This window comes from Oncorhynchus gorbuscha, linkage group LG01 (genome assembly GCF_021184085.1).
Source record: "Oncorhynchus gorbuscha isolate QuinsamMale2020 ecotype Even-year linkage group LG01, OgorEven_v1.0, whole genome shotgun sequence".
In the NCBI taxonomy this organism is placed as follows: Eukaryota; Metazoa; Chordata; class Actinopteri; order Salmoniformes; family Salmonidae; genus Oncorhynchus; species Oncorhynchus gorbuscha.
The window spans coordinates 29,124,958-29,142,402 of NC_060173.1; the positions used below are offsets into that span (position 1 = coordinate 29,124,958).

Here is a 17,445-nt window from a genome sequence, read left to right on the forward strand (position 1 = left end):
TGTGCATTCAAATTGCCATCGATAAAATGCAATTATGTTTGTTGTCCGTATCATATGCCTGCCCATACCATAACCCCACCACCACGGGGCACTCTGTTCACAACGTTGACATCAGCAAACATCTCGCCCACATGACGCCATACACGTGGTCTGCAGTTGTGAGGCCGGTTGGAAGTACTGTCAAGTTCTCTAAAACCACGTTTCAGGCGGCTTATGGTAGAGAAATTAACATTAAATCCTCTGCCAATTGCACGCTCCCTCAACTTGAGACATCTGTGGCATTATGTTGTGTGACAAAACTGCACATTTTAAAGTGGCTTATTATTGTCCCCAGGACAAGGGGCACATGTGTAATGATCATGCTGTTTAATCAGCTTCTTGATATGCCACACCTGTCAGGTGGATGGATTATCTTGGCAATGGAGAAATGCTCCCTAACAGGGATATAAACAAATTTGTGCAAAGATTGAGAGAAATGCATTTATATTTTTGTTCAGTGTAGTACTGGGTCGGACCCCCCTTTTCCTCCACAACAGCCCAAATTATTTTTGGACTTCTATAAGGTGTCGGAAACGTTCCACAGCGATGTTGGTCTATGCTGACACGATGGCATCACACAGTTGCTGCAGATCGGACGGCGGTACATTCATGCTGAGAACAGCCTATTTCATCTCAGCCCAAAGATGCTCTATTCAGTTGAGGTCAGCAGGCCACTCAAGTAAACTGAACTCACTGTCATGGTCCAGGCAATGTTTCTCCGCTCCTCAATTGTCCAGTGTTGGTGATTGGATTGATGAGTTGTGCAGTTCAAGATGCCATTCTGCACACCACTTTTGTACAGCTCTGTTATTTGTCAGTTTGTGACCCACCTGTTAGCTTGCACGATTCTTGCCATTCTCCTTCGACCTCTCATCAACAAGCTGTTTTTGTTGTCCACAGGGCTGCTGTAGACTAGATGTTTTTTTGTTTGTCGCACCATTCTCAGTTAACCCTAGATACTGTGGGGTGTGAAAAGCCCAGGAGGCCGGCCATTTCTGAGATACCGGACCTGTCATGCCTGGCAACGACGATCATTCCAAGCTCAAAGTCGCTTAGGTAACTAATTTCGCCCATTCTAACGTTCAATCGAACAGTAACTGAATGCCTCAATGACTGTCTGCCTGCCAAGTGACTTACTGTCTGTAGGAGCAATCCATATTCGGGAACGGGGTGGTGTACATAATAAACTGGCTGGCGAGTTTATACATTTTCATATTGCATCAGCTATTTGTTTATATTTTGTGTTAAAATATGCATAATTTGCATAAATACAATGTGTGTATACATTTGTATTTGCATAAATGAATATTAACATAACAGGGTGGAACAGGGCTGCAACCACCAAACACCTACTATCTATCCTACCAGCACTCACCTGCTCCGTCTAACCTACCAACACCCACCTGGGCTGTCTAACCTACCAACACCCACCTGGGCTGTCTAACCTACCAACACCCACCTGGGCTGTCTAACCTACCAACACCCACCTGGGCTGTCTAAACTGCCTCATTAATTACTGTTGTTGTCATGTTCTCTTTCATAATTCAACAAGTGTGTGTCTGTTAGAGACAATTTCAACATATTTGTATACAGAACATACAGAGCTCCATGTACGTGTGTAAATATATTAAATATGAATGTATATGATGAAATATTAGGTATTAACCTTTATGATTTTTATATTTACCTGATTGAGATATATTCCTTTGTTATTAGCGAAATTTTGTTTGTCTCCCCCTCTTGTCCACTCATTGTACTGTGGTAAATGTGTTAGTGATAAAGTAAAGGCAGGAAGTTGGGACTTTGGTGGGGTGTCCTAGCTAGACGCGGGAGCAGTATAGTCGTTTGGCCATACATGCATACAAACAGGCCATATTATGTATTTTTCATGTCAAGTAATCTAGACTTTACATTGATAGGATAATCATTTTTTTAATGTTAGATTTCAGAAGAATAAACCTTTTTGTTGCACCATAACCCTGGACCTCATTGAATGTGTTTGCTGTTTGGGAACTTCGAATGTGGACGGACTGTATGCTCCCGAAACAAAGCCAGGGCAGTGTCTATGTTCAATTGGTAAGGAAGCCACTAGTGTCAATAGCAGGATATCCTCGGATTAAAAATCAACATGCTTGGTTCTAGATTACATATATCTAAACATACAGTACTTTACATTGTTTGCGAGATCAAACATAATATCACTATAATCCGAGTATTCATTTTCGGAAGTTGTTTTCATTTTAGCGCATCTAATTTGAAAAATGTCAACTATTTTAAATTACTTTATTTTTTTGTGGAATTAAAAACCCATCAAAATACATTTTCCTTCCTTCTATTTCTTGTGATTTCAAGTGTCGAGAGGGTTCATTAAATCCCCAACGAAGCTTTAGAGTTCTTATAGATTCAACGGAAATACAATATATTCCATTGAGCGCATTTCAGCCATTAGTGTGTTTGACAGGTCATTGCAAACATTTCCGCGCTTGTAACGTTAACGGGGGGAAACGAGAGGCACAAGCAAAAGTATGAAAGAGCCGCAGGAGTCAAATGAAAGTAATCAATCCAGCGAGATTTAAGTGACAAGTCGATTTTTGCACCCCTCAATCACAGGAAATCGATGGCTGAAAGAGATCCTCAAGTGGGCGGGGCATGCGCCTTCTACATCATTAAACAGTGCCTCATAGAAAGGGTGACTGGAGTTTTGAGTCAGCGTTATGCACTAGCATGTGAAATATTCAGAGTTGGACATTCCCAACAGTAGCCCATCCTTGCCATATCTTATTGCATCACTTAACCAGGCCTGTAGATGCAAGTATATATTATGCAACTATGATGTGGTCTTGGGGAGGATTTAAGGGTTTCATTCAATCAAAACAGCAGGAAGTATATCTAACACACAGTGCACAATATTTTATTATATTTAAATACACAAACAAAGTAATAATTCCTAAATCATTTTACATTTCATACATAGGTACTTTGCAGTGTACAGTAGTAAAATGCTATAAATATATTTATGTGCTAGTATATACACAGTATGTATATAGTATATGTGGTAATCTGGATGATAATAATAATAACAGACAGTAGGTATAAAGACAGACAGGGGTTAAATAGAATGTGTTGGTGACATTAAGTAAACAGTGAACAACTCCTTCGCCCTGCCGTTCCTTGTTTTATCTCCATGACGACTCTCTGGATGTCATGACTGCAAGACACACAAAAATAAGTTGGGATGATGTCTCCTTTCATTTGATTTCGAAAACAATTTTCTTGTTAAGGTGGAGGGAGAGCTTGGTAGATAATTGTAAATCATTCCCTGGGAGTGGGCAGAAGTTGGCCCTAACCACTGATTCAGGGTCAGTTCTTATTTAACCGCCTAATGGATTGGATTAGGGGAATCTGATCAAGGATCTGTGGTGAGGCAACTTCTACCTCAAGCATGCTACCTCTATTTCCCCACTAAAGCCAGAGAAACCGCCAAAATACCCCAGCACCCAGAAGGGAGCACGAGCACACACACACACACAAATAAACCCAACATCACACATACTAGGCCATGGCCATGTTTCAATACTTCTGAAATGCATTGTTCCATTCTCTGTCCTTAGAAGAAATTACTAATATGAAATATCAGAACTAATGTGAAGGATGCATGTTTTAAGTAATCAAACAGGGCCCATGACCTCACACAGAAGAGAGAAGGGACTGTGCAATACATCTTACAGCACTAAGGTCAGGCTCTCTCTTTCTCTTTGGAAGTCAAAGGTCACCAACATACAAGGCAATAGGGAAGTAATCCCCCAAACAGAGACAGAAAAAGGCTCTCTGGTACAACCAAACACAATTGTATTTTACACTACAGTCAGAATGGTCAATCATTGAGCAACATTTATCAATTGTAAGCAGCACAAATTGGATTTTTTTCCAATAAAAAGTCTGCATTTAAATGAGGCACACTCTTTTATACAGAAATAGAGTGGTTACAGTGTAATAGTGTGTTTCTGTTGTGTGTGGAGAACAGGCCTGTTGTTCTGCGGGTGGACAGACACCCTGCGTCACTGGACTGACTGGGGAGAGGGGGGAGGGACATACTGGGGGAGGGGGCAGGAATAACTCACAGCTGCACCACCCGCCTGAGTGTTACAGTCCAGCTGGAGTAGAGGGAGCAGTAGGAGGCAGAGCTACTGTTAGTCCACAACACAGAGAAACAGAGAAAGACTGGCAGAAACAGAGAGAGAGACTGACAGAAACAGAGAAAGAGTGGGGTCGAGAGAGAGAGAATTGGAAAGTAAGGGAAAAGGGGAGCGGGTGGAAAGAAACAGAGAGAGAAGGGAGATGTGCATAGGAGAGTTGAAAATAATGATTGTAGATGGACCAATATAACAGATAACCAGAATGATCAGATACAGAATAGCATTAGAGGCGTAAGGGGCAGTCAGAGGACAGCAAAAGGTTAAGGGAAACCTGGGGGGGCTGGTAGGGGGATGGGGGATCCATGCTTGGACTTCCACCCTTAGTACCAGAACAGATGGGTGTGGTCGCCAGGCATGGCGCAAAAAGTCAAGCTAAGGCATGGGAAGGCCGGAGTGGGACAGGGCGGGGTAGCGGCAGATAGTGTCACACATACACACCCTCTGGGTGGAGGCTGGACACCAGCGGGTTCTGCAGGTTGCGGGGGTGTCCCAGGAACTGCTTGGCTGTGGGCCGGGGTGGTGACTCTGAGGGGAGCAGGCCCAGGCCTGGTGGAGAGAGACAGAGGTTAAGGAGGAGCAATCTTCTGTGCGAGATTGAGAGAGAGAGAGAGTGTGTGTCTGTACCTCCATTTCTGTATCTTTCCTGTAGCATATGAGCCAGTTCTAGCTGGTCCAGCTGGTCGCTGAGGTCTGTGCGTGAATGTGTGTGTGTCGGCAGGACTCCCGCCTGCTGGATGAACTGCTGCAAGTTACACTGCCTCAACTCCTTGTTCAGCTCCTCCAACTCCTCCTGCTTCTCCTGGGGAGGAACACAGAGAGAGGGGGGTGGGGGACGCAGTTGATGATTCTATAGGCATAGGTGTTGGATAGGTCTACAGTTAGGTTTGGGCTTCAATTAACAGATCTCTTCTCATTCTCTTCGTTTATCTCATTCTTATTATTATACACCATTAGATATGTGTTTGACACTGAAATGTACATCGGACAGGTTCAATAATATTTGGATTTAGATACATATAATTAAAGAAATGGTGAGATATTTCTATTGCATGAATCATCTCCTTTGTTTTCTAGGACTACATCCCAAATATGCAAGCTGGAATATAAAACAACCACAGATATACAGCCAACTGGAAGACATGAAATGTAATCTGCAAGGTTACTTAGGTTACATTATCATTAGAACAAACACAGACTGGCTGATGTTGGGCTTTCAAAGGCTGTAATTCATATTCCCGCCACAAGAGTACAGCAACATCCACAGCATGAATCTCAGAGGTCAGACGCTCATCATCATTAATGAACAGCCAGTCAGCCACCTACTGTATACATCTAGAAAGCCACTGCAAGCTGCAAAAGTCTAAAAATCCTGACCATACAATTCATAAGCTTGTAACAATCAGTAAAGTATGTTTTGACTATAGACACCCATCAGTTTGAATTTCTGACTTAGAATATGTGGACAACTACAAATACCTAGGTGTCTGGTTAGACTGTAAACTCTCCATCCAGACTCGCATTAAACATTTCCAATCCAAAATTAAATCTAGAATCAATTTCCTATTTCGCAACAAAGCCTCCTTCACTCATGCTGCCAAACATACCCTTGTAAAACTGACTATCCTCGACTTCGGCGATGTCATTTACAAAATACCCTCAACACTCTACTCAGCAAATTGGATGCAGTCCATCACAGTGCCATCCGTTTTGCCACCAAAGCCACATATACTACCCACCACTGCAACCTGTATGCTCTCGTTGTCTGGCCCTCGCTTCATATTCGTCGCCAAACCCACTGGCTCCAGGTCATCTATAAGTCTTTGCTAGGTAAAGCCCCTGCCTTATCTCAGCTCACTGGTCACCATAGCAGCACCCACCTGTAGCACGTGCTCCAGCAGGTATATTTCACTGGTCACCCCCAAAGCCAATTCCTCCTTTGACCGCCTTTCCTTCCAGTTCTCTGCTGGCAATGACTGGAGCGAACCGCAAAAATCACTGAAGCTGGAGACCGATATCTCCCTCACTAACTTCAAGCACCAGCTGTCAGAGCAGCTCACAGATCACTGCACCTGTACATAGCCCATCTGTAAACAGCCCATCCAACTACCTCATCCCCATGCTGTTACAGTGGTGCAAAAAAAGTATTTAGTTAGCCACCAATTGTGCTAGTTCTCCCACTTAAAAAGATGCGAGAGGCCTGTAATTTCCATCATAGGTACACTTCAACTATGACAGACAAAATGAGAAAATAAAATCCAGAAAACCACATTGTCTGATTTTTTTATGAATTTATTTGCAAATTATAGTGGGAAACAAGCATTTGGTCACCTACAAACAAGCTAGATTTCTGGCTCTCACAGACCTGTAACTTCTTCTTTAAGAGGCTCCTCTGTCCTCCACTCGTTACCTGTATTAATGGCACCTGTTTGAACTTGTTATCAGTATAAAAAGACACCTGTCCACAACCTCAAACAGTCACACTCCAAACTCCACTATGGCCAAGACCAAAGAGCTGTCAAAGGACACCAGAAACAAAATTGTAGACCTGCACCAGGCCAGGCTGGGAAGACTGAATCTGCAATAGGTAAGCAGCTTGGTTTGAAGAAATCAACTGTGGGAGCAATTATTAGGAAATGGAAGACATACAAGACCATTGATAATATCCCTTGATCTGGGGCTCCACGCAAGATCTCACCCCGTGGGGTCAAAATGATCACAAGAACGGTGAGCAAAAATCCCAGAACCACACGGGGGGGACCTAGTGAATGACCTGCAGAGAGCTGGGACCAAAACAACAAAGCCTACCATCAGTAACACACTACACCGCCAGGGACTCAAATCCTGCAGTGCCAGACGTGTCCCCCTGCTTAAGCCAGTACATATCCAGGCCCGTCTGAAGTTTCCTAGAGAGCATTTGGATGATCCAGAAGAAGATTGGGAGAATGTCATATGGTCAGATGAAACCAAAATATAACTTTTTGGTAAAAACTCAACTCGTCGTGTTTGGAGGACAAAGAATGCTGAGTTGCATCCAAAGAACACCATACCTACTGTGAAGCATGGGGGTGGAAACATCATGCTTTGGGGCTGTTTTTCTGCAAAGGGACCAGGACGACTGATCCGTGTAAAGAAAAGAATGAATGGGGCCATGTATCGTGAGATTTTGAGTGCCCTTCCATCAGCAAGGGCATTGAAGATGAAACGTGGCTGTGTCTTTCAGCATGGCAATGATCCCAAACACACCGCCCGGGCAACGAAGGAGTGGCTTCGTAAGAAGCATTTCAAGGTCCTGGAGTGGCCTAGCCAGTCTCCAGATCTCAACCCCATAGAAAATATTTGGAGGGAGTTGAAAGTCCGTGTTGCCCAGCAACAGCCCCAAAACATCACTGCTCTAGAGGAGATTTGCATGGAGGAATGGGCCAAAATACCAGCAACAGTGTGTGAAAACCTTGTTAAGACTTACAGAAAACGTTTGACCTCTGTCATTGCCAACAAAGGGTATATAACAAAGTATTGAGATAAACTTTTGTTATTGACCAAATACTTATTTTCCACCATAATTTGCAAATAAATTCATTACAAAATCCTACAATGTGATTTTCTGGATTTTTTTTTTATCTCATTTTGTCTGTCATAGTTGAAGTGTACCTATGATGAAAATTACAGGCCTCTCATCTTTTTAAGTGGGAGAACTTGCACAATTGGTGGCTAACTAAATACTTTTTTGCCCCATTGTATTTATTTTGCTCCTTTGCACCCCAGTATCTCTACTTGCACAACCATCTTCTGCACATCTATCACTCCAGTGTTTAATTGCTATAGTGTAATTATTTTGCCACTATGGCCTATTTATTGCCTTACCTCCCTTATCCTACATCATTTGCACACACTGTATATAGACTTGTTCTATTGTATTATTGACTGTATGTTTGTTTATTACATGTGTAAGTCTGTTGTTGTTTGTGTTGCACTGCTTTGCTTTATCTTGGCCAGTTCGCAGTTGTAAATGAGAACTTGTTCTCAACTAGCCTACCTGGTTAAATAAAAGGTGAAATAAAATTGAACTAGGTGGAAGAGAAGAAAACACTGGTCTTTCCAACGTCAACCTTTCCATCAATTAAACATTGACACACAAAAGCAAACTAATCAATTAACCCAATCGACTTTCCACTCGAGCCTAGTCAACAATGTCAGAACAGTCGAGAGAGAGACAAAGGGGGGGGGGGGGGTCCTCTGGAAGCAACGTCAGCACAAGAACTGATTGTCAGAAGCTTCATGAAATGAGTTTCCATGGCCGAGCAGCCGCACACATGCCTAAGATCACTATGCACAATGCCAAGCTGGAGTGGTGTAAAGCTCACCACCATTGGGCTCTGCATAAGTGTAAAGAGGTTCTCTAGAGTGAGAAATCCCGCTTCACCATCTGTCAGTTTGACGGACAAATCTGGGTTTGGTGGGTGCCAGGAGAAAGCTACTTGCCTGAATACATAGTGCCAACTGTAAAGTTTGGTGGAGGAGGAATAATGGTCTGGGGCTGTATTCCAGTGAAGGGAAATCTCAACGCTACAGCACACAAATTACATTCTAGAGATGATTCTGTGCTTCAAACTTTGTGGTAACCGTTTCAGGAAGGCCCTTTCCTGTTTCATCATGACAATGCTCCCGTGCCCAAAGCGAGGTCCATACAAAAATGGTTTGAGATCGATGCGGAAGAACTTGACTAGCCTGCACAGAGATCTGACCTCAATCCCATCAAACACAATGGGGATGAATCAGAATGCCGACTGCAAGCCAGGCCTTTACCGCCCAACATCACTAATGCCCTTTTGACTGAATGGAAGCATGTCCCAGTAGCAAAGTTCCAACGTCTAGTGGAAAGCCTTCCAAGAAGAGTGGAGGCTGTTATAGCAGCAAAGGGAGGACCAACTCTATATTAATGCCCATGATTTTGGAATGACATGTTCGACGAGCAGGTGTCCACATACAGGACCATACAGTACATGACCAGAAATACCAGAGATGAACCAGCAACAGTCCTGATATAGTCCTGTACCAGAGGTGGACCAGCAAGCTATGCTGAGAGATTAGTGCTTTTTGAGGTCTGTTTGGTTTCTGTTCAATAATCGGTTGAGGTTATTCCTTTGTGCAATGAAGAAGTAGGCCAACTAGGAACTGGGTACACTTTTGTGAGTTGCGCAAGATGTGAAAAGTGGCGCTGGTTTGTTTTCATTCCTGTATTGAACACAGATTGCCCCGTCTACAATTTGATTGATTATTAACGTTTAAAAATACCTAAAGTTGTATTACAAAAGTAGTTTGAAAAATGTTGGCAAAGTTTATGGCAACTTTTGAAATATTTTGTAGTGACGTTGCGTTTTTTGTAAGCTGTTTTTTTCTGGATCAAAAGCGCTTTATAAATGGACATTTTGGATATATATGGACGGAATTAATCGAACAAAAAGGACCAATTGTGATGATTATGGGACATATTGAAGTGCCAACAAAAGAAGCTTGTCAAAGGTAATGCGTGTTTTATCATTTATTTCAGCGTTTTGTGTAGCGCCTGCAGGGTTGAAATATGCTAACCCCTTTGTTTACTGCTGGTGCAGATGGTGCAGGCTATCAGATAATAGCTTCTTATGCTTTCGCCGAAAAGCATTTTAAAAATCTGACATGTTGGCTGGATTCACAACGAGTGTCTTTAATTGAGTATCTTACATGTGTGATTTAATGAAAGTTTGAATTTTATAGTATTTTATTTGAATCTGGCGCTCTGCATTTTCCCAGGCAATTGGCCAGTTGAGACATTTGCGTCCCGCCTATCCCTATTAAGAACAAATTATTTTTTGCAATGATGACCTACGAAAAGGCCTCCTGCGGAGACGGGGGCTGGGATTTTAAAAAATCTATATATCTATATATATATCTATATATATATATGACAAAATACACATCACGACAAGAGACACCACCACATAAAGAAAGACAATAAGATAGCATGGCAGCAACATGTGACAACAAAGCATGGTAGCAACACAACACGGCAGAAACCCAACATGGTGGCAGCACAAAACATGGTACAAACATTATTGGGCACAGACAACAGCACAAAATGCAAGGTGGAGACAACAACACAATCACGTGAAACAGCCACAACTGTCAGAAAGTGTCCATGAGTGAGTCTTTGAATGGAGATGGAGATAAAACTGTCCAGTTTGAGTGTTGAGCAAACTGAAAAGAGGAGTGACTCAGGGATGTGTGCGCTTTGGGGACCTTTAACATTCTCCATGTTGGAGAATGGAGTGGATGGATAGGGCTGCCGTGCTTCAAGCTCTTAGAAAACTTTGCAGTATTTTGTTTTATGTGTTAGGAGATGTTAGGAGATACTGGTTGTACCCCCTGTGACTGTTAACGTCTTGCTTCCGGACAAGCTAAACACCTTCTTCGCCCGCTTTGAGCATAACACAGTGCTACCGACTCCGTCCACTACCAAGGACTGTGGGTTCTCCTTCTCCGTGGCCAATGTGAGTAAGACATTTAAGCATGTTAACCCTCGCAAGGCTGCCGGCCCAGACGGCATCCCTAGCCGCGTCCCCAGAAAATGCGCAGACCAGCTGGCTGGAGTGTTTACAGACATATTCAATCTCTCCCTATCCCAGTCTGTTTCCACACATGCTTCAAGATATCCACCATTGTTCCTGTACCCAAGATAGCAAAGGTAACTGAACTAAATGACTATCACCCCGCAGCACTCACTTCAGTCATCATGAAGTGTTTTGAGAGACTAGTCAAGGATCATATAACCTCTACCTTACCCGACACCCTGCCCCAATAGATCCACAGACGATGCCATCGCCATTGCACTGTACACTGCCCTATCCCATCTGGACAAGAGGAATACCTATGTAAGAATGCTGTTCATTGACTATAGCTCAGCATTCAACACCATAGTACCCTCCAAGCTCATCATTAAGCTCGAGGCCCTGGGTCTGAACCCCGCCCTGTGCAACTGGGTCCTGGAATTCCTGACGGGCCGCCCCCAGGTGGTGAAGATAGGAAACAACATCTCCACTCCTCTGATCCTCAACACTGGGGCCCCAAAAGGATGCATGCTCAGCCCACTCCTGTACTCCCTGTTCACCCATGAGTGTGTAGCCACGAATGCAACCAACTCAATCATCAAGTTTGCCTGATTAACAACAACGACGAGACAGCCTACAGGGAGGAGGTGAGGGCCCTGGGGGTGTGGTGCCAGGAAAGTAACCTGTCACCCAACATCAACAAAACAAAAGGAACCGATCGTGACCTTCAGGAAACAGCAGAGGGAGCACCCCCCTATGCACATCGATGGAAAAGCAGCGGAGAAGGTGGAAAGCTTTAAGTTCCTCTGCGTACACATCACTGACAAACTGAAATGGTACACCCACACACAGTGTGGTGAAGAAGGCGCAACAGCGCCTCTTCAACCTCAGGAGGCTGAAGAAATTTACAAACTTTTATAGATGCACAATTGAGAGCATCCTGTCGGGCTGTATCACCGAGTGGTACAACTGCACCGCCCGCAACTGCAGGGCTCTCGAGGGTGGTGCGGTCTGCCCAACCTATCACCTGGGGAAAACTACCTGCCCTCAAGGACACCTACAGCACCCAATGTCACAGGAAGGTCAAAAATATCTTCAACAACAACCACCCAAGCCACTGCCTGTTCACCCCGCCATCATCCAGAAGGCGAGGTCAGTACAGGTGCATCAAAGCTGAGACTGAAAACAGCTTCTACCTCAAGGCCATCAGACTGTTAAATAGCCATCACTAGCACATTAGAGGCTGCTGCCCTATATACATAGACTTGAAATCACTGGCCACTTGAAATAATGGAACACTAGTCACTTTAATAATGTTTACATATTTTGCATTACTCATCTCATATTTATATACTGTATTCTATCCTATTCTACTGTATTTTAGTCTATGCCGCTCTGACATTGCTCATCCAAATATTTATATATTCTTAATTCCATTCCTCTACTTTAGATTGTGTGTATTGTTAGATATTACTGCACTGTTGGAGATAGAAACACAAGCATTTTGCTAAACCTGCAAAAACATCAGCTAAACACGTACGTGAAAAATAACATTTGATTTTGACAGAATGTGACTGGCAGAACGGGTGTTGTATGTGGAGGATGAGGGCTGCAGTAGGTATCTCAGATAGCCCTCACTCCCCCCTTCCCCCTAACAGGGTTTTATAAATAAGGTCAACTTGTGACTGATGAAATAAGGGTCAGTCATGACTATATAGACCACAGACTTAATCACAAAGTCCCACTCCTACTCAGCTGACAAACTGATACCAAATGAGATTTTCATGGTCTTATAATCCGTTTTCATAGCATGCCAATAGCACAGTCATTACTTATGGATCACAATGAGATGGGTTGCAATGGTCTAAGAGTGCCAATGGCCCAGTCTTAATGTGGGATGTAGCAAATGCACTCAACCCATATGAAATACATTAGAATATCATTAGCTACATACAACAACATCGTCACTGTCTCCAACTAGCAGCAAACACTGACAGACCTGCTTGTGGCAAAGTCAAGCCAAGAAAATGCACTTGTGCAATGGATTAATGACCTTTATTCAGTTTTTATTGATTTTTTCTCAATTTCGGATACAAGAATATAAGGAAGTACAAGTACTGTCAATGTGATACAAATGAGAGTACAGATATGGGGGAGTGTATCTAATCAGTCCAGATGAGAACTAAGCGGTCACAGCCAATCATACCAGTCAAGCCAGTTCAGCCAGACACCCCAAAGGGGTCCCATTACAATTCATAGCAAACATTCATACATTTAGGTACACGTTTGATTTAAGTACAAAACATTGTGTAAATGGTAAGCATTTTTCTCCCCAATAAATATAGGTTTTCCCATCACCATTGGAGACCGAGACCATATTTATCTGTTTGTTGAGTGTCCTTGCACTGATGAATGTATGTGTGTGCGTTTTCTGCAGTGTGCTGACAAGAGGGGGTGAGAGATGGTAGCTACACCAGTGGTTCGCGAAATGTTTTGATAAAGTGTTTCAAATGTTCCTATGATAACACGATTTGGCTTGATCAAGGATCCTTGGCTCACTTGGTTTCCCAGGTCTCAATCAGTTTGTCCCACAGCACTGACCCACCATTTGGGAACCACTGAACTACAACCTTCTCGTGGATACTGAATAGGAGTGTGGGTGAAGGAGACTGCGAGCTAAACCCCTCTCTCCAGGGCCCTATCCTCTCTCCTTACCTGCAGCAGTGACTCAGCCTTCCCCAGAGCCCTGTCAGTCTCCGATAACTCCCCCTCCAGCTCCTCGCTGTGCCTCCCCTGGCTCTGTAGCTCCGCCCTCGTCGCCCCTAGCGACTCCTCACCCCCCGCCTGATTGGCCCTCCCAGCATGGGCACCACCCCCAAGGTTCTCCTGTTTGATGGCCTGCTCCAGCTGGGCGGAGCGAGACGAGAAGTCGTGGAGTCGCCGGCCGCAGTCGTCCATCTTGGCATGGAGTTCTCCCAGCCTCCTCCTCATCTCCCTCTCCCTTTCCACCTCTGCCTGCAGCTCTTCCTCCCAGAATGTCTCGTGGGCCAGCTCGGCCTGGTTCCTCCTGGCTGCCTGCTCCAGAGCCTCCATCTCCTCCTGGAGGCGAGCCTCTGGGACAGGGGAAGGAGAGGAGGCCGGGGAGGCCCTGTTCCTGAACCGAGAGTCTCTCTCCATGGCCTCCAGCTGGGCCTCAAAGGCCCTCAGCTTCTCCTGCTGCTGAAGAATCTGACGGAAAACCTCCTCTTTGGACGGGCCCACGAGAGGTGAGGGAGAGTGGGGGGAGGGAGAGGGGGAGTGGGAGTGTGGGGAGGTTGCATGGTGGGGAGGAATGGGGCTGGGTGAGGACCTCTCTTTGGTGGAGTCGCAGGGAGACTTCCTAATGAGCTGCTTGGCTTTGGTTCTGGGAGAGTTGGAGGGCCCCAGGTTAAAGGTGAGGGACTTCTTGGGCTGGGTGCGTTTGAGGGGCTCTGGTTCGGGGTGTTTGGGCAGGGAAAGAGGGGCGACACGGTCCTGGGTGGAGCCAGAGCCAGGCCCTGGTCCATCACTGCTGCTGGGGCCGGTGCGGCGCAGAAAGAACTGGACGTCGTTGCCGTGCTGTCCCAACTTGGCCAGGGACTCCAGGGGCCTTTCGTTGGCTAACAGCTGCCTCTCTGAATCTCTCAGTCTCTGGATCAGCACGTAGCGACCCGTCTGACCTGTGGCAGGAAGAGAGAGTCAGAAAACTGAAACATAAAATTAGCACAAATCATTAACAGCTCGTTGCACTCTCTCTGGCAATGGGCATATGGCTAATGTCTATACAAGACTCTAAACTCTAGTTCTTCAGTCCTTAACTCAACTCTCTCTTCTCTCAGCAATGACAAATATAAGTCTTATACAATGTGTAAACATGTTCAAACAAACTGAAATGAGGACAAGCTCTCCCTAATGACCTGGCAGTGGCGTTTAGTTTTTAGCACTGCAGTATGTGGCTTCAATACAGCCTGAGGGTGTGGTGACAGAAGCTTGCTCCATACCAAGTCGACCCCTAGCACCATTCCCCCTTAGCACTTCATTGAGGTCAGAAAGGAAGGATAGGTGGAAGAAATAAATAACATAGTGGTCCCACCTTACCCGATCAGTGGGATTTTCACCATATTGCTTATGCCCATCCTATTCTTTGAAATCTAAAGTGCCTATGGTGTAGTAGGGGCTAGTCAGGGTTGGTTTGGAAAGAGCCGTAGGGTTTAGAGGGAAAGAACTCGCTCCCCAGAGAGGAAGAGGGACAGAGATACTGACCAATGGCCTGAGCCAGTGCGATGACCACATCCTGGCAGGAAGTCTCCTCTGATAGGCCACAGACCACGCGCACCACACCATCCACCCACACCTTCAGTTCCATCTGAGACGCGATGCTAAGAAATGCAATGAGGACTTCAGTTCAGATCCGCTTGGCTCGGTTCGGCTCAGTTCAGCACTGCAGGGTACTACTGACTCCTCTCTGCAGGGAAGAGAAACATGGATAATAAAACATTTAAAACTCAAAACCAACCAATTAGTCACAGTACAGAAATTCATGTTACACAGAACTTGTCAAACGTCCAATGTTATCTAGGCAAAGGGGGTGAAACAAGTAATCCCTCGAAACTAGCAGAATAATATTGTTGCTCAGTTTAACACACCCGACACGCAGCTGTGTCACACACAAATGGCCCCTTTCTCCCTCTACCCTCTGTTGAGCATTGAAGCTATGGGTTTATACATCTCTCCTACAAGCTCTATACGTAACAGAGCCTTATTGACGTCAGGCCCTGCGTATGTGTGACTGAGGTTTAGATTTTCATTACACTGCCCCTGGGAAGCTGAGCGGAGCCGAGCGTTGCGTTCATGAAGTTTCCTGTTGGTTAGTTGGAGCTCTGGTGGTACCTCACGGATCGGAGAGCATCAACTCAGATCTGTAACCCAATTAAATGCTCCGCTGCCCTCCTTCAAAGACATTATGACAGCTTAGTGCCGAGAAGAGCACAAGCAGAATGCACCATAGCCACTCGGTGTGTAGGTGAGAGAGAGTGTGTGTGTGTGTGTGTGTGTGTGTGTGTGTGTGTGTGTGTGTGTGTGTGTGTGTGTGTGTGTGTGTGTGTGTGTGTGTGTGTGTGTGTGTGTGTGTGTGTGTGTGTGTGTGTGTGTGTGTGTGATCTACTTAGATGCTTCCCACCAGTAACTGACCTGGCAGACCTGGAACTTCAGAGACTGTCACTGGGAAGAGCAGCAGGTATCCTAACACAGGAGGAGATTTAGGCCTAAGTGGATTTCACAACGAGGAACAGGAACAGCACTAACCACTGCACTGCTGTGTGCCGTTTTATGACTTTACTTCATCTGTATTCCACAAATAACAAGGCAATAACACACATTGCCTGACTCAAAGTCTATAGCCTTGGGTGGTAAAGTACACACACAGACCTACAACTTTTATTAACAATAGTAGTAGTAGTAGGCTATACAGTTTCTCATTTGGCATATGTAAGGCCATACACACTGATCTGGCAGTGTGACTCTTACGTAAGTTATGTCAACATGAGTAATAGGTCAAATGACCCACTTGCTCTGTAACTGGCCCACAGCACAGCTAGTGTTCGAGCTCAAACCCCTAGCCTAGCTCCTCCTCTCTCTGAGGTGTTTTTACTCAAATCCTCCATTATCTCCTCCTCAATGACTGTTGGCTGTGGTCGTCTATAGGGGAGCTGCCCAGCAGGAATGCAGGACTTCATCTGATGATCACAAGAATTCCATATTTCTTAACAAACCGTTATTATAACGGTTTATATACTGTCGCTAGCTCCCCTACCTGCGACCCAGCTACCCCCAACATTACTCATGTGTTATAAACAGGCCACTGGGCGAGCTGGGAAGCAACAGAGCTTATCACAACACCACATACAGAGAAGGAGTCACAGCTAGCGCTGTTACGGCGAGCGTATTACCGCCACACCGGCAGTCAAATGCCAAGTGAACATTTTGTCACGGTAATTAGGCTTCTCCAAACTCTGATGCTGCTGGTGGTCACTAATAGCCTACCAAACTTACTAACTGCCTGGTACTCAACATGAGCTCATGTTGCACAACATTTCTATAGGCTATGCAAAGGCGTGAGAAAAACAGAGTGATGCCGTCTATTAAAAAGAAGAGGATTCCATCAGCTTTCTATAGGCTAGGCCTACTAGATTTATTCACTTTTGATAATGGTGTTTTCCCGCTAATGGAACATTCCTGCATATAGCCTACTGCCGTGTGCGCATTGCTGCGCTTATAATGTGAATAAATAGCCTAATAGTTTATAAACATTTTAAGCTAAACGTTCTGATCTGTTGCATCCCACAACTCCCAGACTATATTTAGAATATTTATTTCTCGCACAGAATAGGTCAACTTTTGTACGATGGGGGATAGTTCATCGGGTGGACAACGGTGGGTGGACCTGCCGCCATCTTTGTGGTAGTAATTAGAAGCTAACATTTTAATTGAAATGTCAGTGGTGTACCAGCTAAATAGCAGTGGTCTGAAGGGATAGGTCCATTCTATGAATTCTATTTATGATTGAAATGACACCCACCCGGTATTCAAGAGCATGTTGTGTCTCAACCGAT

At 44.8% G+C, this 17,445-nt stretch overlaps 1 protein-coding gene across 5 annotated transcripts in view; it reads right to left on the bottom strand.

Annotated features, from left to right (window-relative positions):
• Positions 1–2,934: 2,934 nt before the first annotated feature.
• Positions 2,935–17,445, bottom strand: part of LOC124035760 (ras association domain-containing protein 7-like) — a 52,521-nt gene continuing 38,010 nt past the window's right edge. For all 5 annotated transcript variants that reach the window (XM_046349459.1, XM_046349431.1, XM_046349448.1 and 2 more), the window contains 5 exons: positions 15,098–15,299; positions 13,532–14,514; positions 4,860–5,034; positions 4,674–4,781; positions 2,935–3,247 (listed from right to left, as the gene is read on the bottom strand). In XM_046349459.1, the coding sequence (XP_046205415.1) occupies positions 3,216–3,247; positions 4,674–4,781; positions 4,860–5,034; positions 13,532–14,514; positions 15,098–15,200 (1,401 nt within the window). In that variant the 5' untranslated portion in view covers positions 15,201–15,299 and the 3' untranslated portion in view covers positions 2,935–3,215. The remainder of the gene's footprint in view (positions 3,248–4,673; positions 4,782–4,859; positions 5,035–13,531; positions 14,515–15,097; positions 15,300–17,445) is intronic.